Genomic DNA, 20882 nt, shown 5'->3' on the forward strand with positions numbered 1-20882 from the left:
GCTTCCAAGAAGAGAGGGGGGCATTAAACATTCTCAGCCCCCAATGCTCAGTGGTGGTGCAACAGCCCTTTGAGGGAGAGCCTTGCAGCAAGCTGTGGAGCAACAGAGAGAACCTCCATGGTCAGGGGCAGTCTATCTTCTCTGAATGCCAGGTGCCAGGGAAGAGCTGGCAGGGAAGAACTTGCACTCTCATGGCTCATCTTGGGTTTTCTTGAGTAGTGTCTGCTCTCAGGAGAAAGACTCTGGATTCAGAGTTCAATAAGATGAGTCCGTCTGGATGAGGCCTATTACCTGTCTGCTCCATCATCTTGTTCTCCCACTGGCCAATCACATGCCCCGGAGGAAGCAGGCAAACAGGACCTGAGCACAACAGACGGACGCTGGGCAATCGGTCCTGATCCAAGAGGGCTCCTCTGGTCTTCTCAGAGAAACTGCAAGGTGTGTTTGTTCTAGAGATGACGCTCCAAGCGAGAAATTCTCCATCCTTATCTAGTTCATGGCACAAACTCTTGGGTGCTTGTGGGTCAAATGTCTGGACCAGAAGATTTAATCTGTAAAAAGTCAAAGCAAGTTATGAATATGTGAGAAAGTCCTGCTATTGAAAAGCTGATCCCGTCTTGGAAGGAAGAAAGGAAGAAAGGAAGGAAGGAAGGAAAATTCAATTTTCTCAGGTGCTAATATCTCACTGGGCCTGAGTCCCTTGATCCTGGGGGGCACCTTCTATTACCCATCCAGCATAAGGTAAACAAAAGAGACATTGATTATACGTTCAGGAAACAGGCGTTCAGTTCTTTTTTTATTATTCCAAAATTTGCATGGAATAAATGAATGGAATCTCGCCGGCGATAAAATAGGAATCCCGAGGCTCAGAGTGACAGCAGTTCCCTGAGCCGTCTACAGACACGAGGTCCTGCTCCCGGAGATCTGACATGGAGAAGACTCAGCTGGTAAGGGCACCAATCCTGCTCCTTACACGGAGGGAAGGGGGAAGGCTGAAGCAGGGTCCATGGGGAGGCCCTTTGGGTTCTGCTGCTAGTTCCCAGAGATGTTTGGGGGGCTAGGAATTGTGCTGTTGACTTCCAAGCATAATAACAGATGAATAGCCCCCATCCTCAAAACCTTCAAGCCTCTCTCATAAGAACCTAAGCAGGGTCTTCTGGGATCCAAGCGGAGATCCGTTCGGCTTCTGAGAGGGGGCAACCAGATGATTTTTCTGAGGCACTCGCAGTCCCAGCCCCCTCCCGCTCTTCCTTGCCAGTAACTGCTATGCAGAGGTAGAGTGCTGCTGGTCTTGGAGGTTCCATTTTTGTCCTTAAGGCTGAGACCTGTCCAAGGGCCTTCCGTCTTCTGCCACTGTTTTGCCTGATCCCCCTGTCAAAGCCACGTCAGACCATGGCTTCAACCATCTTGTGGAGTGCGGGGAATTATTTTTAATGCCTCCTCCCCATCATTCCTCATATGAGCCAAGCTGGCTGGGACTGGTGAGTGTGGTAGCTTTAAATATACCCGGAGGACAACCCATTGATTTATCGTCTTGCCCACCTTTCTCAAGTTTCCTTTCTGCGATGACTCCCAGTCTAGCGTTTCTCAAACTTGGATCTCCACTGTTGTTGGACTACAACTCCCATCATCCCTAGGAAGCAGGACCAGGGGTCAGGGATGATGGGTGTTGTAGTCTAGCCGCACGAACTGGGTCTCCCCCACCCGATCTAAATGGAATCTGATTATTGATCCTTCGTTGTGCTCTGTATTATTCATTGACTCCTCATCTGTTTAATTTCTGTCCGTCTGGAAACTTGGTAGGCGTGAGGTGGGACTAGGGACACGGCAGCCATATTGATTCCTGTATTTTGGAGACGGGAATGAATTTCCACCCTCAGTTCACTCGGTCTAGCGATTCTGTGGGGCTCCCCCACTTTGCTCCCTGGCTCATTGAGGTGAGCTAGACAAAGAGGGGGGAGAGCAAAGGCCACTTTGTCCGAAGGGCAAGCATTGTCCTGACTTTGGCACATGAGATTTCCAACTGGGGGACAAATGGCTGGGCTGTGAGTCTGAATTCCTACCCACCCCCCACTAAGGGGTGAGCACCCTAAATGTAAAAAAAGAAACATGTCAGGAAAATAGGACTAAGCCAGCCTTGTTCCTGGTATGCTAGATTTTGATGTGCAAGGAAGTTGCAGCTGTTGTCTTTTTCCTTCCATCCCTCTCATGGGGAAAATTCCAAGTTTCCTCATGCATTTACTTAGCAAGAATGACAAGCAGCTTCGTCAAAGAGCTCCGAGTGGTGTGTGTGGGGAAAATGCACATAAAACACAGCTTAAATTTTAAGTGTGTATCTATATCTGTATACTGTAGATATATTGCATTGCTATATATAAAATATATCATCTACTATATAATATACTTATCATTAGAGCATAAATGGTAAGTGTTTAAAATTATTTTATTTTACAAAAATGGTTGAAATGACACAGTCCAGGAAAGGCTGTACCACTTGATTCTGCCAATTTTGCAGGCAGGTTTTTGGAGAGATCCCTGCCCACGTCATTCTGGGAATAGAATACAGTGGTACCTCAGGTTACATACGCTTCAGGTTACAGACTCCGCTAACCCAGAAATAGTACCTTGGGTTAAGAACTTTGCTTCAGGATGGGAACAGAAATCTTGCTCCAGCAGCAGCAGGAGGCCCCATTAGCAAAAGTGGTGCTTCAGGTTAAGAACAGTTTCAGGTTAAGAATGGACCTCCGGAACAAATTAAGTTCTTAACCTGAACTTTCCTGGTACTTCTTTTGTTCTTTCCTCGGTCCTGGGGACGCGGGCAAAACGATTCCCTGGCGAAATAAGGCTTTACTCCAACTTAGGAAGGCTGTGAGGAAAAGGGAGTGGGAAATGGGCTACTAGATTTCTCTGTAAGGCAAATGAATGCTTTGAACAGTCCTCTTTGGGCTGTTCCACCATGACCAGATGTGACCCTGCCCCCTCTTGCCCTTCCTTCCTTCCTTCCTTCCTTCCTTCCTTCCTTCCTTCCTTCCTTCCTTCCTTCCTTCCTTCCTTCCCTCCTTCTCCTAGACTGCGATGTGCTTCCTGCTCTCGACGTTTGTGGCCAGCCAGGCCTTCCAATGCATGTCCTCCTTGAACTGTTGTGAAGAGACGACACTCAATGAAGTCGTGAAGAAACTCACTGACCATTCCTCCCAGTCTGCCCGTTCCTCCCGTTCCTCCCGTTCCTCCCGGTCCGTGTCTTCCTCTGACGACTGCCGCTCGATTCCTGGTGTAAAGAACATGGCCTCCAGTTCTCCTTGGCGATATGTGTAAGAGAGAAGAATCATACCTTTTATTCCTCTGCCCCCTCATCCGTCCCAGTTTCATAGAATCGGAGAGTCGGAAGGGACCCCAGGGTCCTCTAGTCCACCCCGCCCCCTACAGTGGAGGAATCTCCAAGTGTGGTCTCCCATCCAATTTGAAACCATACTGGACCCTGCTTAGCTTTACGAATGTGCTCGCACTTTTATTGCTGCACCACTGACTGGAAATAAAGAGGCATCCCTTTGGCCCTGCCAGGCACCACCAACAGTGCGCTCTAGATTTCCCAGAGGGCTCAGCTGGTTAGAGCAGGGGGCTGAGGGGGCTGAGGGGGCCAAGGTTGCAGCTTCGATCCCCGAATATTCCTGCCTTGAGGGATTGGTTGCTCCTCAGGGTCCCTTCCAGTCAGACCAGTGTCAGGGGTGACTGGAGTTCCTTTCCAAGATATCTGGAGGCCACCAGCTTGGGGAAGGCTAATCTAACCCAGCATTAGTCCCCCAAAGCTCCTCATCCCACACATTTTATTTTATTTTATTTATTTTCCCTTTCACTCCACAACCGGCATCCCAGTGCACTCCCCCATCAGACCACCATCCAGTCATAATGACCTGTCCTTTCTCTTGCCTCCCCCAGGGAAGACATTGAGGACTCCCGCTACCCTCGACTCCTCTGGAGTGCCCAGTGTATCTGCCAAGATTCCTGCGTCTCCCTGAGGCACCCTGTGGAAAATGCCACCCAAAAGAGCTTCGTCCATAAGGAGGGAAACGGGAAGTCCGTCCAGATCTTTGCTGACATGACCGTCTACTATCGGAGGCCTTGTGGGAATGTCAACAAGTCCTTCTACCTTGAGCGGCAGAAATATCCTTTGCCCGTGGCCTGCACCTGTGTGGCCACACAGTGAGGCTTCGAAGCGGGAAGGGGATCCCCAGAGCAAGACCGTGGATGGGATTCAGAGGGAGGGAGCCTCTGAACATGTGCAGAGTTCATTTCCCTTACAGGTTGCCACCCGCATGTCCACCCATAGGACTTGGGTACACCAGAACCTCACTGTCTCTTTGCTCATTTCTAACTTCAGAATTAATTGCAGTGAAAAGGAAAAGCACCCTCAACTGACCGGTTGAAATCGGGTTCAAAACTTTGGCTTCCCCCAAAGGTCACTGAGGAGCAGCTGGAAGAGCATCAATAAGGAACAGGGATCGGGGATGTCATTTCTGGCGCTGTTGCAGAATCCCAGCCCCCTCTGGGCCCTTTGGGGGGCTGTCAGGACAGCATATCCTAGGGATGGTTGGGCTTTGTAGTGTAGACCATGCAGGGAGAAAGCGAAAGGGCTTGTTCTAACACACTCAAATATACCAATTGGGGAATATTGGATTCTATTACCGATAAACACAGATTAAGTAAATCCTTTTCTCTCTCTTACTGCAGTTTGCCCACTCTGCCAAAAGTCGGGAGTCAACTTTTTCTCCTGCAAACGCTCCTCTGCCTTCTAACGTGTGCTTAGCTGCGAATTTTCTGTTAGACGTAGAGGAGCATTCGCAAGGGAAAAAAGTTGGCCACCCACTAAATATCGCTACATCTGGCCGGATACTTCTAAAGACATAGGGAGCTGAGTCCACAGAAAAAGCTGGCAACTCTTAAGTGACATTAGAGAGTAAAGTTAGCGAGAGGCAAAGGAAATGGCCACGGGGGAAATGTTCACGCATGAATTGTTGCCGGAGCAACTTGTTACAGAAGAGTATTCCCTGGTAAGCCTTGCCATTCCCTATTCTGGCTTGCGTGTGTGACCCTCTGCTCATCCCTATAGCCAGCAACGCCCACATTTATAGGTCAGGATCATTTCTCAACTATTTGAATGCTTGCACTAAAATCCGCTGTCTCTTGCCTGTTGTCTCCAAGAAACTTAACCATCTTGCCTTATTTTTTTAAAAAAATCAATAAAACATTCCAAAGAAAGCAGAATGTGTCTTGCCTTTGTCATCCAGAGGAAACAGGACTCCCCCTCCCTTTGCGGGTGGTTGGGCTAGATCAGGGGTCCTCAAACTTTTTAAACAGGGGGCCAGTTCACTGTCCCTCAGACACCGTTGGGGGCCGGACTATAGTTTGAAAAAAATATGAACGAATTCCTATGCACACTGCACATATTTTATTTGTGGTGCACCAAAAACAGGAAAAACAATACAATATTTAAAATGAAGAACGGTGTGAATCAACATAAACTTAGAAGTATTTCAATGGGGAGTATGGGCCTGCTTTTGGCTAATGAGATGGTCAATATCCGGTTCCATATTTGTCACTGCTAGTCGTAGCAAGTGGTGCAAGATTACCAAAGAGTCTCCCCTGGTCTTTCTCAGCTGCATGAAGAAGGGGGAAATACCTCACAATGTCAATGAGGAGAAAATTGTCTATGCTTGAGTATAACCTTGTTTGATTTCTTGCGATATTCAGTCGTCTGGTTTGCTACTTTGCAAAATACTAATAAACCGCTGCACAGAGAGAGAGAGAGAGGAAAAAAGAGAGAGAAATGAGAATGTAGCCTCGACTGAGGTAAAAGCAAAAGCTGTCCCTCCCAGCACAGGCTAGGCTAGGCGCCCCCAGTCTCCCTCACCCTGGGAGTGCGGCCACCACAAGCCCAGCCAGGTGCTCCTCTGAGGCGAAAGAACGGGCGGGTGAGCGTGGGTGCGCGTTTTGATCTCAGGCCTCGCCGCTGCCTCTCTTCCTTCTCCGAACGGCAGAGAAGGGCTCCTCGCGACGGCGCCTGTGACATCGCTGACCGGCTTCTTCCTTCCTTTCCTTTCTGCCTCCCTCCTCTAGTCTCCTCCACGCAGTGTGGGGAGGGAGGATGGAAACATGCGTAGACCCATTAGCAGCAGTTCTCAACTTGTGGGTCCCCAAATGTTGTTGGACTACAACTCCCATCATCCCTGAGCTCTGGCCTTGCTAGCTAGGGGTGATGGGAGTTGTAGTTCAACAACATCTGGGGACCCACAAGTTGAGAAAGGCTGTGTTAGAGGGCCGGGTTCAGGAACCTTGTGGGCCGGATGCAGCCCGCAGTCCGTAGTTTGAGGACCCCTGGGCTCGATGATCCACTGGGTCCCTTCCAACTCAGCCCTTCTATGATTCTGTGATTCCCTGCGGCTGATACGTCGGTGGCCTTTCCGTGAGAGTCCCAGACTTATCCGGAGGAATATATTTTCCTCTCCCTCCGCTTTCCTCTCTCGCCAAAGTGTGCTGACTACTCCCGCCTTAGATTTTTTGCATGATTCCCGAATGACGCTGTTACACTACTTTTCCTTTGGGAATATACTTAAGGCTTAATGGATCCACACTGCTACCTGCAACGATGATGTCACGGTGTCTGCCGCGTGATGTCATCATACTTGCCACCACCCAAGAGCACAGAGAACCAGCTTGTGCCGTGAATTTGCCAGGTTTCAATGTCACTCAGCTTCATTTGGGGCAAGAATCTGGTGCAGGGAGCAGCTGTCGAACGGACAGAGATGTCACAGGTGATGCAAGACAGTACACAGGAAAGAGAACGCATCACCTGTTGCATTTCCTCCTGCTGCACACAAGATCCAGGCTCAGAAGTCCAGCCAGGGCGGCAGGAGATGGGATCCCGCTCTCTAACCACTGGGCGATGCTACCTCCCAAGGTCAGTGTGGCTTATCTGGCTTCAGTGAGAGAGATGGTGAGCTGGATATTACAGACACCAAATTCCCCCGTATTAGTGCCAACATTTTCCTGGCAAGGAAAGGTGTGAGAACCTTCCTGGGACTGCCTCCCTTTGTGTGTGAGTTGTAGCTACACAGTGATGGGGTGGTGGCACTCTGCACATGCTCAAAGAAGCCTTGCCTGTGTTGGTTACTGTACATATTCTCAGATGGAATTTTGACTTCTGGCATGGAGATTTTGGAAGGTGGAATCCGAGGCTGCTTGGGCCCAGGGAAAAGGAGAGCTCTCTATCCCCCAGTGCCCCATAATTCACATCCATAGCATTCCCGTTCTTGGGATTCCCACTCTGTTTACTTTGCCATGGTTACCCAGCGTATTATCGCAGGTATTTTCCTGCCCGTCTAAACCGCGGAGTGAGATGCAAATCTCCTGCAGTAGCCATGGAAAGCCGGCTGGGATTTCCTTCCGAAACAAAGTGACACGGGTGTCCCTGGGAGACAGGAGAAAAACCTCTGGCAAGTGGGGGGTGAAGGGGGCTCTGCCCCACCTGCCCCACCCAGGAACACCTCCATCACACATCAGAGCGAAGGGAATCCTGGAAATAGAAAACAGCAAGGCAGTGATTTTCAACCTTTTTGAGTCCATGCCTCCCAACACTAACATTTGCCTGGATGGCTCAAGTTAGTTAGAGCACGGTGCTGATAATACCAGGGTTGCAGGTTCGAATCCCGGATGGGACAGCTGGATTAGAGTCGGGCCCCTTCCAACAGTTCTGTGATTCTTCTTGATCACTCCTGCCCCATTTGTGCCCTTGCCCCCAATCCACTGCGCCTGGCTTTCTGAATCAGAGAACCTTAAAGACAGCATTGTTGTTTAGTTGTTTAGTCATGCCCCACTCTTCGTGACCCCCTGGACCAGAGTACGCCAGGCCCTCCTGTCTTCCACTGCCTCCCGCAGTTTGGTCAAACTCATGCTGGTAGCTTCGAGAACACTGTCCAGCCATCTCGCCCTCCGTCGTCCCCTTCTCCTTGTGCCCTCCATCTTTCCCAACATCAGGGTCTTTTCCAGGGAGTCTTCTCTTCTCATGAGGTGGCCAAAGTCTTGGAGCCTCAGCTTCAGGATCTGTCCTTCCAGTGAGCACTCAGGGCTGGTTTCCTTCAGAATGGATAGGTTTGTTCTTCTTGCAGTCCATGGGACTCTCAAGAGTCTCCTCCAGCACCAGAATTCAAAAGCAACCATTCTTCAGCGATCCGCCTTCTTTATGGTCCAGCTCTCACTTCCATACTTCAATACTGGGAAAACCATAGCTTTAACTATATGGACCTTTGTCGGCAAGGTGACGTCTCTGCTTTTTAAGATGCTGTCTAGGTTTGTCATTGCTTTTCTCCCAAGAAGCAGGCGTCTTTTAATTTCATGGCTGCTGTCACCATCTGCAGTGATCATGGAGCCCAATAAAGTAACACCTCTCACTGCCTCCATTTCTTCCCCTTCTATTTGCCAGGAGACATCATTGGTTTCCCGCAACTCCCAAGAAAACCTTTCCAAGACAGCGGGACGCGCCCTGCCCTCTTCACCCAGCGACCCCTACTGGCGGAAAAGCGCCAGTCCCTTTCCCCAGTGCCCGAGGCGCCGCCCCTGCTCTCCACCGCCCCCTGGCGGCCTTTTCTCGTCACTGCAGCCCCGGGCCCGTCCACGCCCCCCCCCCGCGCCCCACACTTCTTTCTTTTCCTCCCACGCTCTTGCAAAGCATCTGAACGGGTCGCGGCGGAGAGAATGCGGTCCATTCACTTCTGCCCTCCGGCCTCCCGTCCCCCCAGACAATGCGGCCCTTGTTCTCCCCGGGGCAGCCCGTTCCTGGCCCTCGAGAGACAATCCCCCTCCTTGTCCGGCCATGGGGTGGGGGGTGGGGCTGAGTGGGCAGGTGTGCCCAGAGACCCCCTCACCCGCGCCACGGCCACCCCTGGTGGTCCTGGGGGCCGGAGAGGCACTCGGGGGCCAGGAGGCAGAGTCTCCCTTCTGGAGCCTGGACGGGGCGGACTCTTTCGTCTCTCTCCATCCCTCTCCCTTCATTTCATTTTTCCTCCTCTTCTCCCTCCAGCCCCCTTTCTTCGGGCTTCCTCCCCGCCTCCCCGGCGTGGAAATCCGGCTGGGTGCCAGGTGGAGAGAAACAGGCTCCGTCTTTCATCTCTCTCCCCCCCCTCTTTTTTTCCTTGGGTCTTCCCCCCCCCCGACCCTCTTCCCCCAGCAGCGCCCTCCCTCCGGCCAGAGGCAGCCAGCAGGATGGGCGAGCCCCAGGAGGGACCTGGGGGGCTGCGGGGCTTCTCCCTCGACAAGGAATTCCTGCGCTCCCCCAAGGGGGTGGTGATGGAGGCAGAGCTGGTAACGGAAGACCCCCACCCACCGCACCCTCCTCCTCCTTCTTCTTCCCTGCTCCCCCCCTGTTTCTACCCCCCCCCTCTTTTCACCCAACACTTTCTCTCCATCCTCTAAGTCGGTGGTGCCATGAACTAATATTTTTTAAACTCCGGAGTCTGGATTTAAAATGGTCTTCTGGGGGAAGCCCCTCTCTGAACTGCTCAGGGATCATGTTTCACTTAGCTAATTCAGAAGTGGGTCTGCCAATCCTGCTGGGGGGTTTTATTAGTGGGGGGTGGGGTATGGTCCGGCTCGTTCTTTTGAGTGGGGCCCTATCCTGGTGGCCCCTCTCTCCTTGCCAGTGGCGTAGCGTGGGTTGTCAGCACCCGGGGCAAGGCAAGTAATTTGCGCCCCCTAACCCGTGGATTTGCGCCCCCTAACCCTAACTCCCAGATGTTGCGCCCGGTGCGGCCGGCCCCCCTGCACCCCCCACGCTACGCCACTGCTCCTTGCTTTCCTTTCCTTCTGCCTTTCTTCATTCATTTGATTCATCCCTTCCTTTTAAGGACTTTGCCTTTTTTTTCTTCCCCGTTTTCCCCTAATCGTTCCCCTCTTTTTTTCCATAAAACTAAAGAATTGGAGAGTTAGAAGTCTCCTCTAGTGCAACCCCTTGCAGTGCAGAAACCTCTGCTTTTCTTAATTCCTCCTTCGCAGACCTTTTCCTTTCTCCTCTGTTTGTCTTTCAATCCTTCCATCTGGCTGGCTTAATTTTCATTCCCTCCCTGCTAATACCTGTGAATGCCTTTTTTTGCTCCCCCTCCATTCTTTGGGAGGGGGTTCTCCTCTCTGATGGAGACTTGGGTGGGTGGGGGTCCAAAATGCATAGCCCAGAGCTGGGGTAGGGAAGACGGTGGTTTTAAGGCAGGGACTGTGGGGGGAAAGGGCTTCTGGGAGATTTTATTCCAAAAGTCTGTGCTGTGGGGTGGATGGAGAAATGAGAGGGGGACAAGTTTTTGCTTTGAACAAAACCACTGATTTTCCACTGGCCTTGAGCACAGGTTGATTATCTTTGTGTATAAATCATATATACATTATTATCATTATTATATATATTGATCTATAGAATCCAAAAAACGAAAGCACAGGTCTATGAGAGTGTCTGGATCCCATACATTCAAAGTTTCTTTTTTAAAACCCTCTTTAAAAAATTGAATTGCTTTGATTTTGATCATGGACCCCTTTCTAAATATGGACCACACTCCCATTCCCTCTTGGTATCTTTTATTATCAGCTCAGTAAATCACATAGCTAGTTCCAATACTTCTTACTGACAATTATGACAACTTTTCTTTTTTCAAAAAACCCCAAAACATTTTTTCTTTTTCTTTTTCTTTCTTTTCTTTTTTTCTGAAACTCGTTTGCTGTTACAGATATTAAATTTCAATTCAAATATTTTTTGGGGGGGAATCAATTTTTTTGGGGGGGGGGGCACTTTTGGGTGAGGGGAGAGCTGCCAAAATGTAGAATCACAGAATTGCATCTAGCTCAACCCCCTTGCAGTACAGGGATCTCAGCTAAAACATCCCTGACAGAGACCCACACAACCTCTGCTTAAAAACCTCCGGTGGAGTGGAGACCATAGCAGTGGGGTCCGCTTTTGAGTTCTCCAGAAATCTTCATGGGGGAGATGTCACTCAAAGCAGGGGGGGCGGTTCACCTGAAAGGTATATTAGAAGGATGGAAGTGGTGGGAGTACAGTGGTACCTCGGGTTAAGTATTTACCGTATTTTTTGCACCATAACACTCACTTTTTTCCTCCTAGAAAGTAAGGGGAAATGTCTGTGCATGTTATGGAGGAAATGCCTATGGGTGGCATGCCTACGGATTTTCCTCCTCTAAAAACTACGTGCGTGTTATGGTCGGGTGCGTGTTATAGAGCGAAAAATACGGTAATTTGTTCTGGAGGTCCGTTCTTAACCTGAAGCTGTTCTTAACCTGAAGCACCACTTTAGCTAATGGGGCCTCCCGCTGCCGCTGCACCGCTGCTGCGCGATTTCTGTTCTCATCCTGAAGCAAAGTTCTTAACCCGAGGTAATATTTCTGGGTTAGCGGAGTCTGTAACCTGAAGCATCTCTAACCTGAAGTGTATGTAACCCGAAGTGTATGTAACCTGAAGTGTATGTAACCCGAGGTACCACTGTAGTTTCTGCTGGTTTTTTTCCAAAGGAAAAGTTCCAAATCTGCAACACTGAGCGCAGAGCTAAGAGGAGAGATCGTAAATCCAGAGCAAGGGTGTGGGATTTTTGTGTGTGTGTGAAGATGAAATCAGGCTACGAATTATGCCATCTGGGATCATGAATTGCTGGGAAGGAGTGTGTGTGTGTGTGTGTGTGTGTGTGTGTGTGTGTGTGTAGAGTCCATCTCAAAAGAGTAGGATTATATTTTATATATATGAAAGTGAGCCCCTTTGGGAAAGCACGTCACACTTCTCCTTTTGCCTCCCACTTGCCCCCTTCCTCCAGGGCCTCTGCTTCCTGGTCTTCCTGCTGCTCACAGCTTCCATTTCCGCCTATATGGGTGCAGCCCTCCTGGAAGTGCTGGTGACACTGGCGTTCTTGGGACTGCGGGCGACGCACTACTACGAGCGCCTGACTCGCGTCAACTGGCCCTGCCTGGTGGGTAGCCATGCTTTCCCCATAATCTCCTTTGCAGCACTTAGTCATGCTCCCCGCGGCCAATCTCTTGCCGAAAGAGGCATTGGAGCCGACTGAGCAACACCGAAGCGTGTTGACATGCCTTCCCCTGTGCCAGATTTCCTTCTCGTGCTGCGGCAGGACTGTAGCTTTGTCTGCCTTCCTGGATTGGATTTTGCCATTTGCACGCTTTCTGATACAGTGGTACCTCGGGTCAGGTACTTAATTCATTCCGGAGGTCCGTTCTTAACCTGAAACTGTTCTCAACCTGAAGCACCACTTTAGCTAATGGGGCCTCCTGCTGCCGCTGCGCCGCTGCTGCACGATTTCTGTTCTCATCCTGAAGCAAAGTTCTTAACCCAAGGTACTATTTCTAGGTTAGCAGGGTCTGTAACCTGAAGTGTCTGTAACCTGAGGTACCACTGTACTGGTTTCAACTGGTCTTCTCGCCTCCTCTCTCCTCCCGCCACAGGATTTCCTTCGCTGCATCAGCGCCGCAATAGTCTTCACGGTAGTGGCCTTTGCCGTCATTGCTGCCAGCCACGAGGGATCTGCCGTGTCCGCCTTTGTGAGTTATCAACCCTCTCCCTAAAAACTCCCCTTTCTGGCCACGCCCCTTATCGGAGCCCCTCCCCAAGGGGCGTGGCATATAGACAGCCAACCCACTGCAAGGCAGGACTGTGTGGGTTCTGTCAGAGACCTGGCTGGACCTAAGATATCCTTCCAAATGTGGGGTGCTTGAGGGGTACCTCCCCCCCAAAAAATCCACCTTCCCCCAATCTGTTCCCAATTCTTGGTCCCTTCGCAGGTCTTCAGCCTGATTCTCATTGCTGTCTTCTGTTTCGATGCCTACAAAACATACAGGGCAGAAATGGGGGCAGACCAAGGTGAGTGGCGCCGGGGAGAGGGTGCTGCCAAGGGGTGGGTGCAATGGTGGCATGGATGAAGTCTGGGCCAGAAAAACGGGGGCCTCCCTGCAGCGGTGAATGGAACGATCCTCAACGTGCCTGGCATTTTATACCGAATTTAAGAGGGCAGGTCCCTGCCCCGCTGAGCTTACAGTCTAACGTTTGACACAGCGGAAACAGGGGAGTGGGAAGGAAGTGGAGCGGGTGGATCAACCGAGAGGCAGCATGTCAGGGGTCTCCAACAGTGTGCTCGTGGGCACAGCGGTGCTCTTGAGTTCTTCCCCTGGTGCCCATGACACCCCTGAGCCCATCCTCACTGCCCCCTTGCTCATGGTGGTGGTTACCTAGGATTACATAGAGTTGAAGGAGGAAGTTGGAAGAGTGACGCTCTGTCCCATTTCCTCTTTCAGCTCTATGTGCTTTTAAGGCTCAGGTCAGTCCTGCCTGATGCAGCATTTATTGTATATTTCGCTCTATAAGACGCACCAAACCACAAGACGCACCTAGTTTTTGGAGGAGGAAAACAAGAAAAAAAATATTCTGAATCTCAGAAGCCAGAACAGCAAGAGGGATCGCTGCGCAGCGAAAGCAGGAATCCCTCTTGCTGTTCTGGCTTCTGGGATAGCTGCGCAGCCTGCATTCGCTCAATAAGACATACACACATTTCCCCTTACTTATTAGGAGGGAAAAAGTGAGTCTTATAGAGGAAAAAATACGGTAGCTAGATCATTTGGAAAAGCAGAGTGTGCATGCCTGCGTTCTCTCTCTCTCTCTCTCTCTCTCTCTCTCTCTCTCTCTCTCTCTCTCTTTCTCTCTCTCGCTTGGCACCTGCAATGCAACAATTTTTGCTAAACTTCCACCATGTTGCCTCCTAATCTCCTTTTATCAGAACTTAAAAAGCCCCCAGGTGCTTCACCCTTCCTTCACCCGGTTTACTCTGAGTAGGGCTAGCAGCATTGAGCTTTGGCCGAGGGAGGGACAGAGAGGAAAGGCAGATCCACAGATGACGAAGAAAACAATGTACAACTTGCCGTCCTCACGGCAGGCTTGACTCCTCTGACCCAGAGATGCAACTGACCTTGTGAACGCTCTTTCTCTCTTGTAGACCCAGATCTGGGCTGAGAGTCCCTGCGATCAACACACAGCTGCTGCCCTACATCCCTCGCTCCCTGCCCCACAGCCTTTCTGCAGCTTCCTTGACCCCTTCTTCCTCGCTCGGAAGACAATGCTTCTACCTTCTTCCCCAGGGGGCAGGGGGCTGCTGCTCACTGCTTCTGTGGGAGCAAAGGCCCACCCCACAACAGACCCTCTTTGCTGAATCCCACCCCCCATCAAACTGGAACGTGGATCCTGGGTGGCTGAGCTCCTGGGTGTTTCCCCCCCCCTTCCCTTTTGTATTTAACTTGACGAGGAGACGAAATTAAAAGGTGCTTTTAATATGGTACGCTAGCCTCTTATGTGCCCACGCATGCACGAGTGGGGGTGGACATGGGCAAGTGTGAGCGCATGAACGTACGGCTGCTGCGCTCAGGTCCCGTTTGTGGGCTTCTGGTCGCTGCTGTGAATACAGGATTTCGGGTTGGATGGGTTGCAGGCCGGATCCTGCAGCAGGACTCTTCTGATGCTCTTACGACTGCGCAAGGAGCACGTCCCACGAGTGTGGGTGCACACAAAATCTTGGGCTTTTGTCTCTGATCGCAAGCGCCTGGATTTGCGGGTGGCACACAGGGAGGCGTGGAGATGTGCGAATCTGAGGGAGTGTGCCAAAAGTGTGAGCTGAGAAAGAGGCGCGGAAGGAGGGTGACGGCTAGGAAAAAGAGAAGCAGAGCATTGTGGAGGGGATAGTCTCTTGGTAGAGATGAAATGAGATAACGCAAAGGCAGGATGAAAAGGCGGACAGGTCCATGTATTAAGTTGGAAACCATTGCCTGTAGGAGGCCCCACATATGTTCACACTCTAACTCATGGGTAGGCAAACTAAGGCCCGGGGGCCGGATCTGGCCCAATCGCCTTCTCAATCCGGCCCGCAGACGGTCCAGGAATCAGCGTGTTTTTACATGAGTAAAATGTGCCCTTTTATTTAACATGCATCTCTGGGTTATTTGTGGGGCATAGGAATTCGTTTGTTTTTGTGGTTTTTTCAAAATATAGTCCGGCTCCCCACAAGGTCTGAGGGACGGTGGACCAGCCCCCTGCTGAAAAAGTTTGCTGACCCCTGCTCTAACTTCTGAGTGTGGGGATATCAGTCTCAGAGAAACCTTGGCAGGGACCTCTCCTGTCAATGTTCAGTTTGACCACAAGAGGGAACAACTGACACCAGTATGAGCCAGAGGAAGCTATTGAGAAAAATTCAAGCTATCACAGTTGTTTTGGAAAACCAGATTTTCACATTAATAGGATAATGAAAGTCTTCTTTAAACAGCAACATAAGAAGCAGAGAGAGAGAGAGAGAGAGAGAGAGAGAGAGAGAGAGAGAGAGAGAGAGACGGGCAGCTTTGTGTTAAAAGTTGCCCTCTTTTTTCCCCCTGGGAAGGGTCTTGTGCTTTTTCAATAGCTCCATGGCTGGCAGCCATTCAATAGGTGATGTTAAAAATCTATTCATGTTTAATTTCTGCCTGTTGCCAGGCTGTCAAAGGCACAGTGCAACAACTCTATTCTCTCTGTTCAGCAGCTGGGCAGCACATGATGAGGACGGCAATGCCAGGATTAAATATGCTGTTCAACTTTATTAATTGGATTATATTAATGCTACATCTTATTCAGTGAAAGGGGCTGGAGATAAAGCCCTTCAGTTCAACCGAGGATCTGAAAACCTCCTCACTCTTCATCATGAAGTTTCTGGAAGAGAGAAACACAGAAGGAAAGGATGAAGGGGGGAAAATTAAAAGGAGGAGAGTATGATGAGCACAGAAATAAAAGAAGGGAGACAGGAGCAGGATGCAACATTTAAAAGGGTAGGAGATGTGCTCTGAAATCACCTTTGCTGCCATGAAAACATGCATATGTATTCCTGTCCTAAGGAAAAACCTCCTAAACAATTCTGGAACCTTTCATTGTATTGGAGAAAAGCTAGATTTAAGCAGGGGGGTCTATTGGCTCATGCCAATGCCATCACCAACATACCAAAAACTACCTCCTAACATTTTGGAGCAGCTCTCCAATACGTTAACATTTTTGACTCAGAGACGACCTGTTGAAATGAATTACCACGACTAACTGTTAATTTTAGTGGATCTACTCTGAGTAAAAGTGACTTTACCTTTGTGAATTTTGGGAGGGAGGGATGGGGGCAAATGTGCAGGGTGTGGAGCTTAAGTGCAAATGCGCAGCCTGATTTACTGGAATGGGGGGAAAAACCGCCAAAGGCTTGTTCACACAATATGCTGAACCCAGGTACAAGCTGCCTCTACACATGCACAAGTGTTTGTCTGAAAGGGCGTACACGCGTTGATTTGTGCAGTGCAGTGAGCTGTGGAGGTTAGAGCATCAGACTAGGCCCTGGAAGATGAGGGTTCGAAATCCCCGCTCGGCCGTGAAGCTCACTGGGTGACTTTGGGTCAGTCTCTGCCCCTCAGCCTAGCCTTTATAATAACGGAATGATTAATAACGGAATGATAATAAATTGTGTACACAGACTGTACATGCATTGCACGTCACGTGCACAACTCAGTTGTTTGTGTACACAGATTGCGGCCTGGCTGAACGTAATGTGTGAACAGGACAAAGGGCAAGCTGGGGTCTCTCCCCAGAGCCCACCTGCCGCCCTCAGCCAGCCACAACACTCACCTTCCCTCCCACATCGCGGGTCTTGGCCTTCAGCTTGTTGACTTGGGACTCGGCGATGTCCGCCCGCTCCTCGGCCTCATCCAGCTCGTGCTGAACCTTCCGGAACTTGGCTAGGTTGCTGTTGGCCTGCTCCTCCTGCGGGTGGGCCAGGGGGTAGAGGGGAAGAGAAGGTGGGAAAGCTCAGGAAAGGGCAGGCAGAATGATCCAGACTGTTATGTACTGAAGTTCTCACCCTGGGCCAGCAGGGGGATACTGTAGATAGTTATGCAAATAAGGGATTGAAAGTGACGTTCAGTGATTGGATAGTTTTAGAAAGTTGTTACAGTTGCATTGTAGTGGAGCTCTATATAAGGAGGCTGACTGAACCCTTCAGTTCAGTTCTGTTCTGGCCTCTGAATAAACAAGAGCTGTTTGAAGAATCGCTGTGTCGTCTGATATGTTCTCCCACAACTTAACACAGACTCCTCGATAAGGGAAGGTTGCAGTGGCTTTGGGCAGGCAGCATGAGGGCTGGGTGTCAACTGTGCCAAAAAAGGCTTTGAGGGCCACATGCGGCCCTCGGGCCACACCTTGGAGAAAGCACATTGGGAAGAGCTGACATAGAAGTTTATGAAATTCCGCCTGGCAAAGGAGAAAGGGTAGGCAGCAATGGCCCCCGGCTTCGATGGCTTTGAAAGAGGATTAGGCAAATTCAAGGAGGGGAGGGCAATAACGTCATAGGCAGTAATGCTTCTGAGTGCCAGTTGCGGATCCAGTAGGATCCAGCAGGATCTCCTTATGTTCTTAAGGACACCACGGTGGGTGGTGTTCATCAGACCTGCGTGACCCACTGCAAGCATTGGGGAGGAGAACAGAAGGTATTTACTGATCCACTTGTAAGAGAGATGGAACTGGGGAAAAGGCATGTGGTTACTGTATTTTTCGCTCCATAAGACGCACCCGACCATAAGACGCACCTAGTTTTTAGAGGGGGAAAGAAAAAAAAAATTATGCGCAGAGCATGTAAGCGGCTCTTACTTTTCTTGCTTTAAACCCTTCCGTCCCTCCTCCCACTTTGCTGAGAAGCCTGCAGAGCAAGAGCGATAGCTGCGCAGCGCCTCTTCTTCTGCTGGCTTCCCAGCAAAGCGGGATGAGACAAAAGGGAGCCCTTACAAGGGAGCGCTGAGCAGAGCCTGGGAGCGGCTCTTGCTGGCTTTTCCGGGAAGTGTGGGAAGGGACAGAGGGCAGCCTATCAGTTCCTTCTCCCACCTTGCGAAAAGCCCCCAAGACCGCACACATGCTCTGCGCGGCTCTTTAAAGGGAGCGCTGAGCAGAGCCTCCCACCTGCATTCGCTCCGTAAGACGCACACACATTTCCCCTTACTTTTTAGGAGGGGAAAAGTGTGTCTTATGGAGCGAAAAATATGGTAATTCACCAGACTGTTTGAGATTTCCAGATTAACCGCGTGCGTCCTTTACCTCCGCCGAAATACCGCAACCTGCATCATTTCTTCACCTTCCACCCGACCTGAGCTGTAGAACTTGATCATGAAAAGCCAGCTAAGGTCTTGCAAAGTTTGTTCAGAAGACTTAAAATGAGAGCCACTAGTTGCTCAGGGTCAGGGAAGTTTTATCCTGCAAAGGAGCTCACGCACCATAAGGCCGGCTGTTTATACAGTCTAGCAAACTGTATCTCGCAAAGCATCAGGCAACCTTAGTTCAATCTAAGCATCCTGGCAGCTCAGGTTTAGCAAAGCTTTTCTTGATTTGCCAAGGAGTAGGCGCTGTGGGTCCCCTGACCATTAGGTCCAGTCCTGACCGACTCTGGGGTTGCGGCCCTCATCTCGCTTTATTGGCCGAGGGAGCTGGCGTACAGCTTCCGGGTCATGTGGCCAGCATGACTAAGCCGCTTCTGGCGAACCAGAGCAGCGCACGGAAACGCTGTTTACCTTCCCGCTGGAGTGGTACCTATTTATCTACATGCAATTTGACGTGCTTTGGAAGTCCTAGGTTGGCAGGAGCAAGGACCGAGCAACGGGAGCTCACCCCGTCGCGGGGATTCGAACTGCCGACCTTCTGATTGGCAAGTCCTAGGCTCTGTGGTTTAACCCACAGTGCCACCCGTATCCCAGGCACTGTGGAAGGTGCTGTAATTTGACCTAGTGGCTATTGGGTCTCTGCAGCCATTGTTTTTGACAAGGCTGGCCGATAACTGTGGAGAGAAGCTAGGAACTCACCGCTTCCTCTGCCTGTCTCTTGTAGGCTTTGACCTTCAGCTGCAACTTGTCCACCAGATCCTGGAGCCTCAGCAAGTTCTTCTTGTCCTCCTCAGTCTGCAGATGAGGAGAAATGGGAAGGAAAATGGGGGAGAAACCGTCACCTGGCATCCACAACAACTCTTTCTCCATAAATTGGTTCGCTTGCAACACCAAACCATGGTTTAAACTAATGCCATCTGACAAACCATAGTTTGCAAGTAGCCACCAAACCAGGATCCGAAATCAAGTTTTGAAGCTGGTTTGCAAACCGCAATTTGGGCAGGCTGTGTCTTGGGATTACATCTGAGTTTACAAAATGAGATTTGGAATAGTGCTCCTCCTGCCCTTGGAGGTCACTGTTTAGGATAGAGTAAGGAGATTCTCAAAGAAGAAACTGCACAAACAGCCATTTTGCCTGTAAACCTAGAACGCAGGTTTGGTGTGTAAATGATGGCATAAATCACAGTTTGGAGTTACAGCTGAACCAACCCTATGTGTAACTTTCTATAGGTAAAATCAGTGCTTTTTTTTCTTAAAAAATGTTTAGGGGTACTCTCATTTTGACTCAAGAAAATCACCATTTTATAGTTCAAATTGAGAAAAATAAATACAGTAAATGAACAAAAGTACAAAGATTTACAAAATGTTTAGGGATATGCATCCCCCTGCGTCCCCCCCAGAAAAAAACACTGGGTAAAATCATCTTTGGTGTGCATACATATGCAGCGAACCTCTAGCCTGACTCAGATGTGCTTGCACTTTGCAAAGTCTCCTGATCAGAATTTCCCTTGACTTTCCAAACTATGGAAATCAGTTAATTTAGGAATTTTAAAACAATCAAAACTGCAAGATGGGATCAAATGTCACCAGTGAATACTTTGTGTTATGGTTCTAGCATTCATCCACTAGCCTTAGATTTGCTTTCTTTTAAAAGTATCTATAGGATTTAAAAAAAAGAAACAACAGCAGTGGGTTTTTTTAAATAAAGAAATTTGGCCAAATTTTGAATTTCTGCAAAACTTCATTTGTATACTGCTTTCTGTTTACAATGAAAACACCAAAGCAGTTCATGTAGTCCTAAAACCACAACAAAAGTATTAGGTAATAAAGCAATGGCGAGATGTGAATTTATATTGTCTCTAACAATGTAAACAGATACCGTATTTTTCGCTCTATAACACGCACCCGACCATAACACGTACGTAGTTTTTAGAGGAGGAAAATCTGTAGGCATGCCACCCGTAGGCATTCCCTCCATAACACGCACAGACATTTCCCCTTGCTTTCTAGGAGGAAAAAAGTGAGTGTTATCGTGCAAAAAATACGGTAAATGAAACCTGGCTACAGCCAGCCTGCTGATCCTCTGCCACAAGGGGGAGGATCCAGATGTGGCCTCCAGAACTCTCTATCTGACCCTTGAGACTCTTCCTTAGCTATGTCCCTCTCTAAGCCACACCCCTTGAGGGCTTTGGCCAGGCGGAGATGTCTCCTTGATCTCTAATAATGCTTCTTGTTTTCCTGGAGGAAGAGAGGGCACAGAGATGTATGTGTGGAAACCTCTGACCTTTGCAATGTAACCTCTGCAGGGGTAGGGAACCTAAGGCCCGTGGGCCGGATGCAGCCCAATCGCCTTCTCTGGGAATCAGCGTGTTTTTACATGAGTAGAATGTGTGCTTGTGTTTAAAATGCATCTCTGGGTTATTTGTGGGGCACAGGAATTCGTTCATATTTTTTTTCAAAATATAGTCCGGCTCCCCACAAGATCTGACGGACGGTGGACTGGTCCACGGCTGAAAAAGGTTGCTGACCCCTGCTCTAGTGCAAAAGGTGAGAGTTCCGGCCGCTGCCCCTGCCCACCCCTGGCAGGTGACCCTCCCGCCAAAAAATGTTCCTTATAATGGAATACAGCCCTCCAGCTGAGAAAGGTT

General features: G+C 49.8%; 3 protein-coding genes across 3 annotated transcripts in view; 2 read left to right on the forward strand and 1 right to left on the reverse strand.

Annotated features, from left to right (window-relative positions):
* Positions 1-494: 494 nt before the first annotated feature.
* On the forward strand, positions 495-5173 carry LOC308572248 (interleukin-25-like). Its single transcript, XM_081168238.1, has 3 exons — positions 495-947; positions 3070-3311; positions 3937-5173. Exons 1-3 carry the CDS (start codon positions 930-932, stop codon positions 4202-4204), a joined length of 528 nt encoding a protein of 175 aa, XP_081024364.1. The 5' UTR covers positions 495-929; the 3' UTR covers positions 4205-5173.
* A 3755-nt stretch (positions 5174-8928) lies between these two features.
* Positions 8929-14375, forward strand: CMTM5 (CKLF like MARVEL transmembrane domain containing 5). Its single transcript, XM_081168253.1, has 5 exons — positions 8929-9354; positions 11853-12005; positions 12496-12591; positions 12832-12910; positions 14037-14375. The coding sequence occupies exons 1-5, from the start codon at positions 9256-9258 to the stop codon at positions 14051-14053; spliced, it is 444 nt and encodes a 147-aa protein (XP_081024379.1). The 5' UTR covers positions 8929-9255; the 3' UTR covers positions 14054-14375.
* A 1257-nt stretch (positions 14376-15632) lies between these two features.
* Positions 15633-20882, reverse strand: part of LOC308572285 (myosin-6-like) — a 51831-nt gene continuing 46581 nt past the window's right edge. The window contains 3 exon segments of the mRNA XM_081168281.1: positions 15633-15769; positions 16718-16852; positions 18934-19029. Coding sequence (XP_081024407.1) covers positions 15749-15769; positions 16718-16852; positions 18934-19029 — 252 coding nt within the window. The 3' untranslated portion in view covers positions 15633-15748.

Source organism: Podarcis bocagei, assembly GCF_964188305.1.
Source record: "Podarcis bocagei genome assembly, chromosome: 13".
In the NCBI taxonomy this organism is placed as follows: domain Eukaryota; kingdom Metazoa; phylum Chordata; class Lepidosauria; order Squamata; family Lacertidae; genus Podarcis; species Podarcis bocagei.